The sequence below is a fragment of the Pseudopodoces humilis genome, chromosome 24 (assembly GCF_049639895.1).
Source record: "Pseudopodoces humilis isolate 2021_Gansu_Grassland_sample_001 chromosome 24, ASM4963989v1, whole genome shotgun sequence".
NCBI lineage: Eukaryota > Metazoa > Chordata > Aves > Passeriformes > Paridae > Pseudopodoces > Pseudopodoces humilis.
In genome coordinates, this window is record NC_142223.1 from 1,265,470 (window position 1) to 1,283,165 (window position 17,696).

The 17,696-nt window shown below is 47.2% G+C and overlaps 1 protein-coding gene across 2 annotated transcripts in view; it reads right to left on the minus strand.

The window, feature by feature from the left end:
* The window catches only part of CAPZB (capping actin protein of muscle Z-line subunit beta), a 50,413-nt gene extending 33,919 nt beyond the window's left edge, over positions 1 to 16,494 (minus strand). For both annotated transcript variants that reach the window (XM_005528258.3, XM_005528257.3), the window contains exons 1-2: positions 16,364 to 16,494; positions 2,902 to 2,991 (exon numbers count right to left, since the gene is read on the minus strand). In XM_005528258.3, coding sequence (XP_005528315.1) covers positions 2,902 to 2,991; positions 16,364 to 16,366 — 93 coding nt within the window. In that variant the 5' untranslated portion in view covers positions 16,367 to 16,494. The remainder of the gene's footprint in view (positions 1 to 2,901; positions 2,992 to 16,363) is intronic.
* Between the last annotated feature and the right edge of the window lie 1,202 nt (positions 16,495 to 17,696).

The following is a 17,696-nucleotide window of genomic DNA, read 5'->3' on the forward strand; positions in this document are numbered from 1 at the left end:
AAAGGAAGCAGGAGGAAAATGGTCATGGATTGTTCTGATCTTTCAGGATGAGCTGCTCAGCCACTCCAAGCACTCATCCAAGTGCTGTCACTACACACAGTATAATTCAGGTTGAAAAAGACCCTGAAGTTCATCAAGTCCAACCTTTGACTTGGAGCATCTTCACAACAAAAGCACTGAAGAGCAGTGCAATCACCTTCCCCTTTCGGGACCTTCCTTCCAGCTTGGACTTGGCCCACAGGCAGATGTTCTGAGGCTCACAGTTTTAACAGGAGCTCCACGGAAAATGATTCCAATTTAAATTAGTTGTCCTTAAAAAGGCATGTGCTTACAGCAAACTCCTTCTGTGGAGATCCACAAGTCCTCTTGTACATTCTGACAGCCTCTGAATAGTGCATTTACACATCATGACTAACTGAACCCCAAGCACAGCATTCCATGCCAAGGCCCACTTCCAGCACCACGCACAGCTTCTTTCAGGCAGGACTTCTGGAGTGCTGTGATTGACAAGGTCTCTAATGAACTCTAATTGAAGCCTCAGCAGCCTGAAAAACCCAACAATAGATGTGGTGAAAGGGCAAACCACAAACTGTTTTGCTAATGAATGAAAAGTGTCTGGGCTGATGAGGGCCAGTGACCCAAAAATTCTCTTCTTCCACCCCCTCTTTCACTTCATGTTGGAGTCTGAGGCATTTCCCTCGTCAGCACAACACTTGGGGGCAGTCATGGACAGTCCTGGATAATCCTGGACACAGTCCATGTAGTATTCAGTTTGGGATCAAGATGCTCTTTTATGAGCGACAAGCAGCAGAACATGGAGAGAGTAAGAGGCACCTCAGGGAGGGAATTTAGTGTGCTTCCTCTTCCCAGCAGAAACACCAGCCTAGGAGTGGTTTTAAACTGCCAGAGGACGAGGTTAGATGGGATATTTGGAAGAAATTCCTTCCTGTGAGGGTGCTGAGGCCCTGGCACAGAGAAGCTGTGGCTGCCTCTGGATCCCTGGAAGTGTCCAAGGCCAGGCTGGACGGGGCTGGGAACGAGGTGTTCTCATGGAAGGTGTCCCTGCCCATGGCAGGGGGTGTGACTCGATGAGCTTCATGGTCCCTCCCAACCCAAACCATCCTGGGATTCTGGAAGGGAGATGCCAGTTACTCACTGTCTTAATTTATAAAACTCTTTACACAAAATGGCATTTCTAAGCCATCTTCTCTCCTTTCAGTGGATCTTAAACAAGCAGCCACCATCAGTCTGGATATCAAGTCCTATAAAAGGACCACGGCAAACTGAGCTGCAAACAGACTTCAAGTAATACCCTAAATTTCACACCAAATATTGCCATGATCCTCTGCTTCACACCCACTCCACCGTGGCAAGGAAACACAGCACAAGGAAGCCAAGAAAGAAGTCAAGGTGCCACGTTTTACAATTCTCCCCCAAATTTCATCAACCTGCAACATTCTGCTCTTGTCTAACCAGTGGAGACTTCAGGTCAGGCCGAGAGTGGCTGCAGAACAGGTCTGCAGGTGTCTCAACAATAAAGGAATGGTGCTGGATTTAACAAATTATTTCATCTCTGCCCCAGAAGAGGGGCTGCAATGCCTCGTGTGGGGGTCACAGACCCTCCTTCTAACAAGCACCAAACTGGTCTGGTTCGTGTTATGCTATGAAAAGGAGCCCAGGGAGCGTGTTGCTGATGGAAAGCATGTAGAGCACTAATGAGCACCATCCAAAAGTAATTCCAGCATTTAGAGGTACCCAGCAATTTTCTGAGTCATTAAAAAACCTCAGACCAATTACACACTCCAGCTTACCAAACAACTCCTTGTTCTGAGTGGTCCTGGGAGCTGCTCAAACCCCAATACTCACCCAGTCCTCCCAATTTCATCACAAAACCAACCATGTCACACCAGATCAGATCAGTGATTTAGTTACTTGTGTCCTACCTCTGGCAACAGCCACAAAAATAACGCTTTAGGTTGCCAACAGTTTTGGGGGCACAGATGTAGCCAATTACTAAATGGTTTCAAGAGAGAGAAATAATCTCTTCCTGCAGGGAATCATTTATTTCCTGACACCCAGAGCTCTCTTACCTGTATCTTGGCATCCAGAAGTAAAAGAAATGTTTAGAGTTCGAGAAATTTAAGCCAGACACAACTTTTTGACCGTAGCTTCCCAACCAAACCTCTGCCTGCTGAGCAGCTGCTCTTCTGTACAAATTTAGAAGCTTAGGTCAGAGATAAGCCATGTATTTAGACTGGACAATAGAACCCAGTTCTCCCACTAGCAGACTCTGTATAAATTAAATCCATATTTCAGGAACACCTTCAGTTTCTCCAGAGGAAACTGTGCCACACACTGTTTTAAGGGACAGCTGGCACCAAACGTGCATCACAAGATGTGTAACGAGCCTAGAAATCCTTCTAAAGTCAGTTTTCTTCCCCAGCAGTGTGTAAAGGACAACAAAAGTCCCAGGAACAAGCAGGAAAAAAGGTATCAGACACAAGATGGTCAGCCAGGTTTGGTTTTTACCACTAGACTGCAGAACATCTGATGGAGCACAAATTATAAATAGATTTGGGTGTTCTCCAGAGATTCTCAGCGGTGTTTCTGCAGCGTGTGGGGCAGCACAGCTCCACACAGCAGGCTGTTCAGCAGGAGGTAACAGCCAGGTAAAAGGGTCTGCATCCATCCCTACACACTGTCCCAAATTCAAACAGCAGCCTCCCACCTGGCAGCGAGTTCGTTAAGAGAGCTGCTAATGACCCTTCACCCCTAAGTGTCCCTGCACACACAGCCCGAAACAATCACCTGGATTCCTGACATTGCTTGGTTGGTTGTTCAACCTTGCCAAAGGACAGGGGGACAGACAAATCCCTTGTGGGGACAGCATCCAGTACTCACCAAGTCAATGAGGTCGCTGAGATTCTTCTCTATCTGCTGCGGAGGCAGGCGCCTCATCAAATCCAAGGCACAATCCAGCTGTTGGTCACTCTGCAGGAATAAAAAGAGCCCTCAGACACAAGGTGGACAGCTAACACAACACACAGCTCCCAGTTCTCAGCAGCTTTGCATTAATTCAAGTAAAATTCATTATATTTGATTGTGGATTATTGATTTGGCAATTTAACACCGTGCAGTTGATGGAAAGGAGTCCGGTCCTTGCCTCACCAAAAACACTCCCAATGTTTGTGTAAGTGTTTAATGTGTTGTTTTTCCACAGTATCTCAATAATAACCTGGGTTAGGGAACTGAAAGTTCCTTCTCCCAAAAGGAGGTTTAACACTTCCTCGTTTGCACTGATCAGCCTGAGATAACCAGCATCCAAGATAAACTCTGATCCACTACACAGCTCCCTCTCTCCTGCAGCTTTATCAGCAAACCAGAATGAAACATGCACACAAAGCAAAATCCATGATTTCCTCCTTCCTACAAAACACACACCAAGAGCTGCCTGTGTCTAAAGAAATCAGGGACATCAAAATAACTTAAATAACTTACAGTTAACACAGCAACTTTCTCCAAAGGGCTCACTGTAGCTGGTCTCACACCAACTCTGACACGAAGAAACACCCTTAAACTCCACTGCAGAGTCAGAAAATGTGCCCCAGACACTTGAGGAGTTGAGCCACGATCCTGACATAACCTTTAGCTGTTGTTTTCACCAACAGACACAAACAGACGCTTCCCTGCTGACCTAACAGCACCCAAAATCTCCCCAAGCTCCTTTGATCAGGTGAAGCACAACCAGTTTGTTTTTACTGCTCCTCCCCTCCTTTTTCTCTTTGCCATTTCCAGCCACCCAAATCCCACCAGCTGAGGTTTAATTTCACCCTCTGGTGTTCTGTCAAGCTCCCAAAGTGTTATTTAAAAACAGCTCCAATACTAACACAGTTCCATTATCACATTACTCAAGGCAGCAGCCCCCAGGACAGGGAGAAACAGGAAGCCAAGTTTCCTGCAATTAAGCTAAACCTGTGGAATGAGGGGAGGAGGAGGAGGGAGAGCTGAGTTTAGTGGACATCCATGAGGAAGTTGTTCATTAGATGGCCAGAGGAAGGGAACTCCTCACTTTTAGCTACTGAACTCTCACACCCCAAGGACAGAGGTTTTTAGGTGGTCTGTAACTGCAGGGGATCTCTCTTCCCTGCTCTTGCCTCCAGGATGGAAAGCTGGAACATTGTCACAGGGTCCTGCTCCTCATGGGAACGCTTCAGGGAGTGCTCTGTCCTCCTCTGCCAGCTGGGATTGTTTAAAACACAAAAAAGCCTAGGGAAGGATGTTAAAAACCACCACAAAAGCTGCAACCCCAGAGCATTTTACAGGGAGGCAAACTGATAATAAAATACACTGCATGGAGGAGTGTAGCCACACTTGCAGTGTTTATGGATAAACCTGGAGTGACCATTTTTACCCAATATATTCAATAACAGCTGTAAAACACACGAGCAGGATTGTTTAAGGCAGAGATTCTCCAAGGGGTTCAGACACAGCTGACATACATGGCTGTGAGCAATGGAAAAACAAAAATAGGCAGGCACACACCATGCCTGGTACAGTGCATTTCCCTGGTATCCAGGAGGTAAAAGCAAGGCTGAGCAGCAGGACTCCTCAGTTTCTCACAGAGCATTTAGGTAATTAAACAGCCTGCCAGCAGATCTCTGAAAGCACCAAAATAAAGGCAGCTTCTGCTGCAGTTGTGTCCCTAAATCCGTGGTTATACCGTCGCTTTAATCCGGCATAAATCCGGCTGGAATGGTCAAAAAGGCAGCACAAACTGAGAGATTACAGAGCAAAGCAGTACCTTGGTATTGGAGACATCTGGTACCACTATTTCAGAATTGAACAGGGAACTGAACCAAGATCCTCCTGGTTCTTTGTCTGCAGGTGAAGGTTTAAAAGCCAGGTGTGAGGTCAAAGCCAGCCTGTGCCCAGCTGGAGGAGATGGAGGAGCTGCAGGCACAGAGGGACAGGAACCACATCCCAGGTGCCAGCAGCACACAGCTCCCTGATTTCACAGAAGCTGAACATCCCTGGGATGTTTGGATGCAGTTTTGAGAGTGGCACTGGATCAGTGAAACCCCCCAAAGCCTTCACACAAGTGGGTGAGAGGAAGGAAGGAGCTCAGGACATGCCTCACCCACCTCTCCAAACCCCTCCTGCTGCTCTCAACTTCACCTGCCCTGGATTTCCACCTGCTTAATTCTTTTGTAAAATCACATACTAAAGACCAGGCTTCTTAACAGACCTGCAGACAAAAGACTGCCGTGGAATTTTTGCCTTTCCCCAAGAAGAGGCTCCTGAAGCTCTGCTCTCTGAGCAGGTGATCAGACAGGCTGGGCTGCTCCCAAAGCCAAGGACTTAATGAGCTTAGTGTTACTTGATAGGTCGTTTTCCACCATTCCTGTTTCATCCAGCCCAGAACCTCCTGTGGAGGAGCAGGGAGTTCAGACAGAAATTCTAAATGAAGTTTTATTACAGTTGAAGTCACTGAAGGATTTAGAGATCACAGGAATCTCAAAGACTGAAAATATTAGCTTAGATGAAAGCTCTTTAATAAGTTTCCTTTAAAGATGTTTGCCTATCTAGAATCTCCACTTAAGCACCTGTTACAGCATTCCCATGGCACTACCCCAGGGAAAAAATGTTATGAGGATGTCTGTAGTAGTTATTTTAAAGTTTCCTTTGTCTGAAAAGAAAAGAAACTTCTTTTCTTTTTGGTCTCTTTGCTGTATTTAGCTTATTTCCAAAGAAGAAACCCTGTCACAACAGCCACAGGTCTGTGGTCATCTGGGCACTCTGTTAAATCTCAAATCAGAAAAAAACAGTGCTGAAAAATTACAAAACAAATTGTATAAATGTGCAGTTGTAAAGGGGCACAGCTGTGCACCCTCATTTTAAAGGCTGAGTATGGGCAGATGTCGTTCAGTGCAGAAATCCACAGGTTTTATTCCCAGGTTTGGCAATGGAGAGTTCTCCACTGCCAGTTACCTGAGACTGAACCTCCATCCCATCTTCCACGAGGGCTTACACCAAGCTGCAGCTCTCCCCATCCCAAGGCAATTCCACTCCAAAGGAGGTAAAAGACCTCATTTAAAGCTCCTGGCCTTTCACTCAGCAGGAATTTGCTCCCAAATCCCTGTGGATTGAATCTCCCTTCTCTGTTGGGACACTCCTGCTCATCTGAGGCTGTTATTGCTGAGCATAAACCAAGCTGGGCAGAGTCTCCAAAAAGAAACCCAGGCTGGTTTCACTTCTGTGCTCTATTTCTGTATCAAACCCACTCAGAGCAAGCTCCTGAGCCAAGAGCTGAGACAGCTCAGTGCTACAACAGTGGGAGCTTCTCCCAGTTTAGCCTTTCCTGGGAAATAATTCACCAAATCTTTTCCACCAGCAAACCCAGTACAACGTTTCTACTCCAGGCATGATCGTGCTAGCAACCCCCTTGTCCATCTGTGACATCAACTGAGAACAACTGGGGGACCTAAAAATTACTGCAGTGCAAAAACCACACACCTGAAATGACAGATAAACATCTTGATGAACACTTCACACCCAAGTTTTACTCAAGACTGGCATCTGAAAGGTTACCCAAATTCAAAGCACAAGCAGCATCTCAATGTTCAGACAGCAAAAATATAAGGTAACAACCTCAAGAGAGACAGCAAGCAGAACATCTGTTCAATGCCATGCAATTCAAAGCAACCCCACATCAGATCACTCTGATCACTGCTCAGTTTGCAGGCAAAGTATCTCAGTAAATTAATCCAGGGCTAGAAGTACACAACCAGCAAATGACTCTTTTTTCCTTCCTTTTAAGCTGCAGACATACCCAAGACTGTAAATCACATTATTTCCTGTCAGTTCTCCCAACAGGAATGTCTGACTAATGTTTCAGCTTTGTGGTACTACAACACTAAGTTTTTTTAATTGAAACAGATACCCAGCTTCCCTTCCTGCTTGTCATTTTAATCCCTGCCAACTTCCAGAGCTCCAAGGGCAGAAGACTCCCTTTTCCAGTTACACAATAGGATAATATTACTGCTAGAAGCTGCAGCAAGGGTTGAATTATTGTAACCCTTGGGTAATAAAAAGTACAGTAGGATGTAAAGTTGCAGGGTTCCCTTCTCAGCTGTCAGCATTCACTTTTTTAGGATATTAGATGGGAAGGGGAATAACTGTCTGACCTGGGAAAGCCCAGAGAAGTTCCACACTCATGACGTTTCCATCAGCTGCACATTTCCCTCGCAATCTGTTTTTCCACATTATTTTTCCCTTGACTATTAACCCTCCTCTGGCAGATCCTATCTAAAACCATTTGTAATGGACTCATAAATCCCAGCTCTGTGACAGCAAGGTGTGCTAGGGGAGAAACAGCAACAGCACAGCTCGGAAACAATCAAAGGTAATAAAACATGAATGCAGACTCTGCTGTGGACAGCCAGAAAAGGTCAAAGATTATTAATAAAAAAAAATACACTGATGCAGACCTCATTCTCCTTCTCTTCAGCTACTTTTACCTGTATCTGGTTTTGGCTGAGATGGATCCAGTGGCTTTTATTATCTCAAACACTTCTGACCGCACTGTACGCTCGGTAACGAGTTCAGCCCAGTTTGCCGCGGTCACCACCAAACATCCCAAGTGCTGACACCACTCATCCCACCAATACCAAGCGAGAAGGATCAGAGATTAAAATAAAAGCAAGAAGTGATGGATCAGAAGGCTTTAGCAGAAGCTGCTGTACTCTGTCTCCCCCAGGCCCCCTGTAATCTGTATTTATTTACAGAGCAATTGTACAAGTCACGTCACGGCTTTTGAGTCAGCAAATCCTCCTTGGAGACGTCCTCCTGCACATGATTTATTTTATTCTGCTGTGCTCTAACTCTGAAGTACAACCGAGCACAAAGCAGTACTGCCCCCAATTAATGACTGAACACATCCTCACAACTTGTTTTCTGAAATCTCAGAGTTGTACACACTGAAAATACAGCCAAAAACCTGATTTCCCTTCCTCATTCCCACCTTCAAACCAGGTCATCCTCAAGTCCCAACAGACCAGCCCAACTCTAAAACAATTATCAAGTGAGTTGTAACACATTGAAAGCACTCTGATCTGTGAGCTTCTAAATAATCCAGAGCTGCCTGCAGCCTGATCTCATGGACCAGCCAGTTGTCAAAACATTTTACACGCAGGGAGAAGGAACTACAACCCCTGACAGTCTGGAGCAAGGCACCTGTCTGTAATTCCCTAATTGTTTACAAGGATCCAGCATCTCCAGGAGCACATTCTGCAGGTGGTTTCCATTCCTGTAGGTGTTTTCTGCCCAAATGCAGTTCCCTGTGCACAGCACACAGGGAAAAATTAACATTTCCCTGGCACCTCCTTCCCAGCTAGGATCTATTTCCAGATGGCACAGACTTGTGTCTACTCTCAAAACTAATTTATCCCTTTAGTTTATGTAAATCCAGTGCAAGTCTCCATCATGTGTCCAAGGAAAAGAGCCATCACACACCACCACAAGAGCAGGATGGAGCAGCACCAAGGCTTTCTGGGAACAGCTATTCGTCCCGACCTTTTGCCAGGATCACTAATGATTTCTGCACCAGCATTCGTCTTCTGGGTAACAGAAACAATGTTTTATTTATTAAACTTGTCATTGAACATGACAATGCAATTTACTGGCTTTTATCTGGTGCCAGGAATTCCTGTGAAGCAGAAAGTTTGCAAAAAGTCACTTCCCAATAAATCGTGGCAGTGAGTGACTGTGCAATCTGTCAGCCCCACATGAAAGAGGAAAGTGGGGGCTACAGATGAAAGTTGTACAGATTGCAAAAAAAAGTGGCTAACTTTTAATAAATGGATTAAAGACACTGAAGTTGCCTGTAGAACTGACCAACTTTGCCAACAGGTTTTATGACTAATGTTACAGCACAGTGGGGGATTTTCCCCGTTTTAAGTCTCGATTTCACACAAAATAACATTTTCTTTGTTAGTTCTAACTAAAGATAGGAAATTTGACCTAAACAAAATGCAAATAACCCATTACAGCACAGCACTGAGAGACAAGAACTCAGCCTGATTTTGCAAACTCCTCATGAGGCACCTGCAACACCTGGTTTCGTTACCAGGAGAGATGAACACAAGCGTGTTTGTGCCCCAAAAGGTTTTGAAATCACCCAAAGCACTAGGTCTGACTTGGTTCACAAGCCTGGTGACCTGTTTTTCACACTGTCCTCCTGATTCCCACTCAAATATTCTGAGAAAGAGCCCAAATCCATCCTTAGAGAAGGGCTGCCTAATTTTTACAGGGATCACTTCTTTTGTTTTATTTAATTGAAACCATAATTACTACAAATACAGCACCTCTTGAGATGCCATTTGCCATCCTGACCATCTACAAACATGCCATTTGTGATGCTTTCTTTTAATCCTGCTAATGCTCAATGACCTTTTCAAATGCTCTTTTCTTCTATGCACTGTCTGCTTCATGTTCCAATCAGCCTGGTCACAAAAGTTTTGGAACTGCTTAATTGAAATGGAATAGTTTGGGTTTTTTTCTTGCAGGAAGAGCAAAATTGGGCAAGTTGCTCTTGGCCTGACAGATCCAGGTTCCCCTTCCAGTCAACTGCAACTTCAATTCTGTTTAGTGAGAAATCACATCAAAAACATTTGATAAAATACACACTGGAGAGTGGCAGGGGTGTTTGAAGGTGACAGCAAACATCCTGTGCTTACCAACAGCAGAACTAACACGGTGTCAACATCCCAAATTCAGGATTTGCTCTATCCCAGCTCTCCCTGGAGCCGACAGCTGCCCAGCTTCAGATGCAAACTCAGCACTTTCCAGCTCCTGGAGGCTGCAGCCAGGGTTGTAAATTCAGGAGATAACTCTGGCAAGTAACCGGATGCCTGGCAAGGCAGGCAGGAGGATCTCTCATTAGCCCTCTTCCCTCAAAGTTCTCCCATTCCTCAAAGGTCAGAAAAGTAGGTTAATATGCCTTGTGCTTGGGTCTCACACGAGTTACCTCGGTGACTGCCCTGCAGAGCTCCAGTTCTATCCCAGGAATTCAAGTTTCAAACCAGGCAGCTCCTGGTTTCTCATACCTATAATCCATGGAATATCACACCTGACAGCCACGCCTCCCACAATTCCTTCCTTTGTGCAATTCCCTGCCTATCCTTGCGGTTTTTCCGTGCCTTCCTCAGTTTTTCCATGCCTTCCTTGTCACTTTTGAAGCTGCCTGACCTACCCTCCACCCCACCTGCAGGCAGGCACCCAGCTCCACACAGGCTCTGGGATCGGTCTGAGCAGTGCTGACATTTTCTGGTGGAGCACACAAGTGCCAGCCTCGATCCCCAGCACGTTTCCCTTCACTTTCACGTGAAGTTAACAATTATTCCAGTAATTATTATTATTATTACTATTATTTTGCCAGTCTGCACCTTCCCAAGCTCTGGGTTAGCCCTGCCTGGACTCATGGCTACATGAAGCTGGTTTTGACCACCCAGTGGAGCACCATCAATGCTGAGCCAAGATTACACCCAAACCTGGATCAGCAGGGTGACAGCACCTGGTGGATAAATACAGCTGTAGTCAGCACAATGCAGCTGATATTTTACCTCATTCCTCCATTTCACGGCTCTCTCCTCCCTTGAATTAACAAACCAAAAGCCCCATCTCTTGTTTCCTCAGCCTGTCTCAGGTTGCAAGCCCAGGCTGGCAGCCAGACCCCAACTGCCTGGGCTTTTTAAATCCTGGTATTTACCAAGGCAAAAATGTCCAGGAAAGGCAGGTAACAGGTCACTGCTTTCAAAATCAGCAGTTTGTCAAATGGAAGAGAGAGAAAATACCACCTAAAGAAACGCAAACAAAATTCCCTGAGAGAATAAAGAGTATTTTATTTGTGGTGGCTTCAGGCAACCACTAAGCTTCTGTCTTCAGTGCAGTCTCAAACATTTTTCCTTCCTCACAAAATCCTCTTACTTAAGTGCTGTTTTCAGTCCTGTTTCAGCTGATGCTGCTAAAATTGTGAGATCCTGAGTTCTGCTTTCACCCAGGCTCCTAAGGCTCCCACTTTGCAACAAGGACGTGATTGAAATTCCAAGTGAATTTCAGGAAAGGACTCGGCTCCACTTTCTGTGGAGGACATTCCCTTCAGACTCGGGGAAGGACACACTCTGCAGCACCTGGAGTCCAGTCCCAAGGGGCTAAACCCAGAGCCAGGGCTCCCAAACAAACCCTGCACTGAAAATAAAGCAGGTACACTGATGAAATATAAACTAGTGAGGTTTAATTTGCATAGAGCACCAATAAAGCAGGCAACTTCTGAGCAGCCAGATAAGTCAAGTGCCTGCAAATCCATTCCCTAATTCTTCAGCCTGGCTTGGAAGGTGTGGCACAAAGAGCAGGAGCTCAAAGCAAACTGCATATTTCCTTCGAAAGGGAGGGAGGGCAAAGCAGCAGCACCAGATAATACAAGGAAATTAATCTTGATTGGTGACAAGGCTCAGACCAGCACTCCAGGAAACACAGCACCAGGTATTACCTAAAGTCATTCTAAATAGAAGATTATTTTAGGCACAAAATGACAAAATAGATCCAGCTTTCAATTCCTCACTCAAAACTTCACAGAAGGACAGGGTTCCACTGCATCTGGCATTACAGAGCAGAATTACAATAATTTGAAACAAGCAAAGCCCCTTCTTCAAATCCACCCTCCCATGATAAATCCTCTCAGCTCAATTAGCAGAAAAACACCTTTAAAACTTCCTCAACACCACATTTCCCCTCGTGCTCCACCAAGCAAGTTTCAAAAGCAAATTTCTCATCTACCACACAGGCAAGAGCTCCAACTTCCCAGGAAAACCCTTTTGGGGTTTTTTTTTTGTTCCCATCCTGTTTCAGGACACAGGAATAACAAGTGAATTTTGGCCACTGGATCAGGTCCAGGTACCCTGAATTATTCAGCTTGAGTCAGGAGAGTTTCACACCTTAACCAAGTTTCCACTACAGTTCTTGGTCACCTGTCACAGGAACATCAGCAGGAACCCCTCAGTCACGGACTGATAAATATTTAAGAAGGCATCACACCAAAGATTTGGTTTCTACTCCAGTTTGAAGTGGCCACACCCCCACTGCACTGGTCTGAACTCTCGATCTTCAAGCTAGAGAAGCTTTTTAATTAGCACAACCTATCAGCAAACAAAATTTGGGATAAAGCCCAACTAGAGAGAGCAGAAAGCCTGGGAAAAGATTGTGTTGGTCAGAAATATTAATTAGTCCTTCAGGGATGAAGCCTCCGTGGTGCAAAGAAATTCAAATTTGAAATCTCATGTTTTTAAGTGAGATTTTTTTTTTTTTTTAACCTTTATTCCTGGAAATGGCAACAGCTCAGGAAGAACTGAAGCATTCACATGTTTTGGGCCTTTCTTGCATTGAGGAGAGACACAAAGATTTATTTGGTTGAGGCTTTTTAAATTCATTCCCAGCATGAATCGGTGGGAAAGCAGGAAATTTTATAATGCACTTTAAAAATCAGTTTATGAATCACTTTATAAAGTGATTGACTAAAACATATTGATAAAAACAGAAGATCAGCATCTCTTTTGAGTATCTTCTACTTCTGTAATCACCTCTTTCACCTGGAAAAAGAAGTTATTAAAGCACATTGGATTAAAGTAGGGTAAAATAACAGGGCTGAGCAACCTGCTCTAGTGAAGGTGTCCCTGCCCACAGAGGGGGCTGGACCAGATGGCCTTTAAAGGTCCTTCCAGCCCAAACTATCCTGGAATTCCATAGCCCTAAACTGTGTACAGGCACCTTTCAGGACCTCACAATCCTCCAGTAAAACTGCTCCCTTCAGCAGGCACTGAAAATATCTTTTATTTTACCTTGAGGTGGGTCTGTCACGGTGTGAACCATTCCAAAGGGGACAAATCACAGCCAAACACTTCTCTACAAGTTTACTCTGCAGGGTAAGGAGCTCCTTGGATTTGACCAAACATCCCCACAAAGGGCAGGCAGGAAGATAAACACGGGCACTGGCACTGCCCATCGAGTCTGCAGAATTATCCTGAGTGAAAATTTGAATTTTAAGGTTTTGGGGTGACCTAGCTGGGGCCTTCCAGTGCCTGAAGGGAGCTGACAGGAAGGATGGTGACAGACTATGGACAAGGGCTAGGATACAGGGAATGGCTTCCCACTAGCAGAGGGCAGGGATAGGTGGGGTTTTAGGAAGGAATTCCTGGCTGTGAGGGTGGGCAGGCCCTGGCACAGGGTGCCCAGAGAAGCTGTGGCTGCCCCTGGATCCCTGGAAGTCCAAGGTCCAGGTCCAGGTTGGATTTAGACCACTCTGGGCTATGGAAGGTGTCCCTGCCATGGAATGGGATGGGATTCAAGGTCCCTTCCAGATCAAACCATTCCATGATTCCCTGATGCACCAATGGCAAACTGGACCAGTACAGAGCACTGGGAAGTGCTGGGTGATGATGAACAACCCGAGTTCCCCAGCCATCCTTCATCCAGGGAAGTCAAGGGATGGATGGAAAGCAAAGCTGACAGCTGTGGAAGGAGAAACTGAGAAAGGCAGCATTGTCCTTTTCCCAAAGAAAGTAATTCCTCAACTCAACTCTAGTAATAAGAACTAAAAATAGTCACCCAAAAGAGCTGAGCTGCACTTTCATTCTGTTTCACTCCCAGATGTCAACTAGTCCCACATCAGCATATATATTCACCATATGAGGAAATCCTGTTTGAACAGCTTCAGCTTGCAATCGCTTCTCCCTCCCTAATAAACCACAAGATTAAGCATCACTGCAATGGCAGAATTCTCTATCCCAGTGATATCCTAGGACTTGATTATTTTGGGAATTTGCTGTTTAAGACAACACTTAGCTAAGCTCACACACTTGGCTTGCCTAATAAAACACAGACTTTACTAAACAGCTGAAGCTGGTGTTTCTCAGAAGGCAAAGGACTTGCTGTGGACGCTGAAAATGTCCCCACAGCACACGGTGGAGGTCCAAATGGGACACAACCAGGTTAGAGATGGGCTCTGATTCCAGACAAACAACTCCTATCTTGAAAATCTTCGTGACCCTGAGCAGCACTCGAGGTTTGTGTTGGTGTCACTGCCACATCACACGCCCTGGGCTGTGCTTCACTGCTCCTTATCTGCCTCACAAATCCTAGATGGATGATGCACAGCCAGCACTACACTAGACAATCTGAATTTATGGATGATTAAATCATAAATTTTTGCTAAAATTGTCCTCCTTTTCCTCAAGAGTTGCACAGCAGAAGAAATCCTTGCTAACATGATCAGGCCAGTTTACATAACCTGGAAAGGAAAGGTTTTATTTTTACAAAGAGTAACTGGATTCCATCCATTCATAACCCACAATTCCAGAAATCTCAGCAGATCCACTCTCCCAAGTCCTGCTTTGCCCAGAACAGTGCATTCCATTTATTTTTAGCACAGGAGACACCGTCCATCCAGGCAGTTTTCAAGCTTCGTGCGTTTCCCTGAGCACCTGACTGAAATGTGGGCACGGCTCTGAGTTCTCCAAGGAGACAAAAGTTCCCATCTCTGCCCTACACAGATGATGGTAACCCTGTGGGTACCAGGAACGTTTGACCCAATATCCTGCACCATTAAAACTGTTCTCTTCAGTGAAAGGGCCATTCCATCCTTTCAGTGCTCCATTTCTGTACTCTGGTCTCAGACCACCGAAAGTAAAGATCCTGGAAGAACCTAGAACACTGGGTTTGCAGATGAGTTGAAACTGGAGGCTTCAGGTTCGTCCCTGAAGTCCACTCAACACTGGAAACCACCACATAATGTTGGCAGTTCTGATCAAATTTCTCCTATGCCCAAGTCTCTGTGACTAAACATGAAAAAACCAGAAGGCAGCAAAACCTTGTAACACTCAGGAGATTTCCAAAAGGTTTGTGCTCTACCTCTTCCAAATGACTGACACGGTTACATTTAAACCCTGACTGGATTCTCCTAAAAGCACATTTTTATATCCCTTTCAAAGAAGTTAGTACCACTGTTGTTATTTAATATGAAGCCTCCTCGTTTTCTTTGAACTCTTTTCCTGTGAGGATTTTTGCAGTGGCAGGAGTTAGGATAGGTTTGTTGGAATCCCAGTTTGAGAATCCTCACTCAGGTCTCGCACATACAGATTTCAGTGTGTTAAAATAAGGTACACAGCTGGAATAAGATGCTCTGTCCTGCCAGGACTCAGGTGCAGCACCCTGATATTTCACCTGACATTAAAGATCTTCATCCTGCATGATTTAGGTGGCTCCAGAGAAAAAAAACGTAAGGCACTGCCCCTGAAATTCCTAGGGATGAAGGCAAGAAGTAAAGGATTACACTTGCACGGTTAAACAACCTTTACACTGCTGTGAGTTGTTCTTTCATGAACTAAACATACTTGCACATTGTTGAATTGTCATGAATAACAAATCCCCAACAGCATAAAGTGATGTGATGCCCTACAAGTGACTCCATCCATGAGGAGGCTGGGGAAATTTTCCTGTCCAGGGAAGCAGGGAGCAGAGCAGGGCCTGGGCCAGCTCCCCTCTCCTCGCTGCCCTGGGCGGGCCCTGCTGGAATCTGCTCCCTTTACACAGCACCAAAGTGAAATCGAAAGGGTTTGTGCAACCCTGGGCTAATCCATTGGGGAAACACAGCGAGATGGAGATTATTCCACACGCCTGAGGACACTGGAGGCTCCCCGTGGGAAAGGGAAGTTCTCAGCCCTGTGGAGAAGCGGCACCCCCGGCTTGTAGCACCTCCTGCTCGGGCGGCGCTTGGCTTTCCCGTATTTCGCAGATTCCATGAGCTCACAGCACACTTAGCACCGATCCCGGCTTCCAGACGGTCAGAGATAACTTGGATTTATGCACGGGAGCGACAGCGGATGGGCCCAGCGCTCCCAGACGCCGCTGCACCCGCGCCGTTCGCAATACCCCGGGCGGTACCGGTCTCCGCCAAAGCGGAACCATTCCCTGTGGAATTGGACAGCATTCCCTCTGGAAACACCGCCCGGTACCGGGACCAGAGACCTGGTAGTAACCGGGGAGCGGAGTCCCCCGCCCCCGGGCCCTGCGGAGCGCCGGGCTGAGCCCCCGCCAGCCTCAGCCCCCCCTGCCAGCGCCCTCAGGCCGGGCCAGCCCTCCCTGCGTCCCGGCAGCACCGCCTGGGCCCTCCCTCCATCCCTCCGTCCCCGCCGCCCGGGGGAGGCCGGGCGAGGCCCCCCGGTGCGAGGGGGCGGTGTCGGCGCGGGGGGTGGCGCGGGGGTTGCGCGGAAGGGCGGGGGCCGCGGCTGTGGGCGCGGGGCCGGCCCGCTCTCACCATGTCGGCTGGGCGGGTGCGCGGGGCGGTAGAACGGCGGCGCCTCCCGGTCCGTCCCTGTGGCTTCGACGCCGCGGCCCGTCCGCTTCCGCCGCCGCCCGGCAGTGAACATCCGGGTCAGCGCCGCCGGCCCCGCCCCCGCGCCGCTCCCGGCCAATCAGCGCGCGGCTCGCCGGCCATCGCCAAGTATGGATGCGCGGCGGCGGGGCGGGTGGGCGGGGCGGAGCGAACCACGCGGCCGGCGCGGGGGGGACGGAGCGGACGGCGACACCAACTGCAGCGCGGGGGTGAGCGCGGCGGCCAATCAGAGCCCGGGGGCGGGCTCGGGGGCGGGGCCTGCGGGGGGGAGCGCCGGCAGCTCGGGTCCGGCCCTCAGTCGGTGCCGGAGCCTCTGCGCGGCAACATCCATTCGTTAGACGCACTTGTTTAAATTTAAACGAAAGGCCGCACGAGGCAGGCGGGTAGCACGGCAAACGCAACCCAGAAGAGGTAACGAGTAGCAAACTTGTCACCCTCAAGCTGGCTTTTACACAGGTAAACTGAACCTTACACATGCCTGTAATGCATCCGTTAGGTCTAAAGTGATGTGGAAAAACAAGCAGCCTCCAGCTAATTAAGGCCAGGGGGAATGATTAATCATTTTTGAAAGGAAGTGTTCGGTGTTGTCTTGGAGGTAGCTGCTGGAAGCCGGGCAGGTGATGACACAGTTGGATGCTCCGGCAGCTGTGACAGGATCACGGATTTGTTAAGGTTGGAAGGGACCTCAGGGGACACCAAGGCAGAGTTCCCTGAAGGTGACCTGAAGCAGGATCTCCAAAATCAGGGTCTATGTACTAATAAAATGTTTCTGTTTTGCTCAGGCTGTCCCAAAATAAAGCATTTTTTCCTTCTGCTGGCATAATTCTCATTAAAGTGACTTCACATAAGACATCTCAATTCCAGACTCTTGACTTGCCCTCAATATGGGGATGTCAATGCTACAAAAGACAATTATCCCAGGAAAACTTGAAGGATTCATTAAGCAGCGACACCTTCCTCTTTTTGGAGCAGGTCAGGCCTTGTTTCACCCCAATTTTATTGTCAGGACCCCAAAAAAACCTCCACGGGGACTGTGTGCTGCAGACTTGGCCCTGGGGAATTGCTGTAGGAGCTGGAAATGCCAGCACGGGACAGTCACACATGGATTTCCCATGGATATCACAGACACAACAGTCACACATGGATTTCCCATGGATGTCACAGACACAACAGTCACACATGGATTTCCCATGGATATCACGGGACAGTCACACATGGATTTCCCATGGATATCACGGGACAGTCACACATGGAT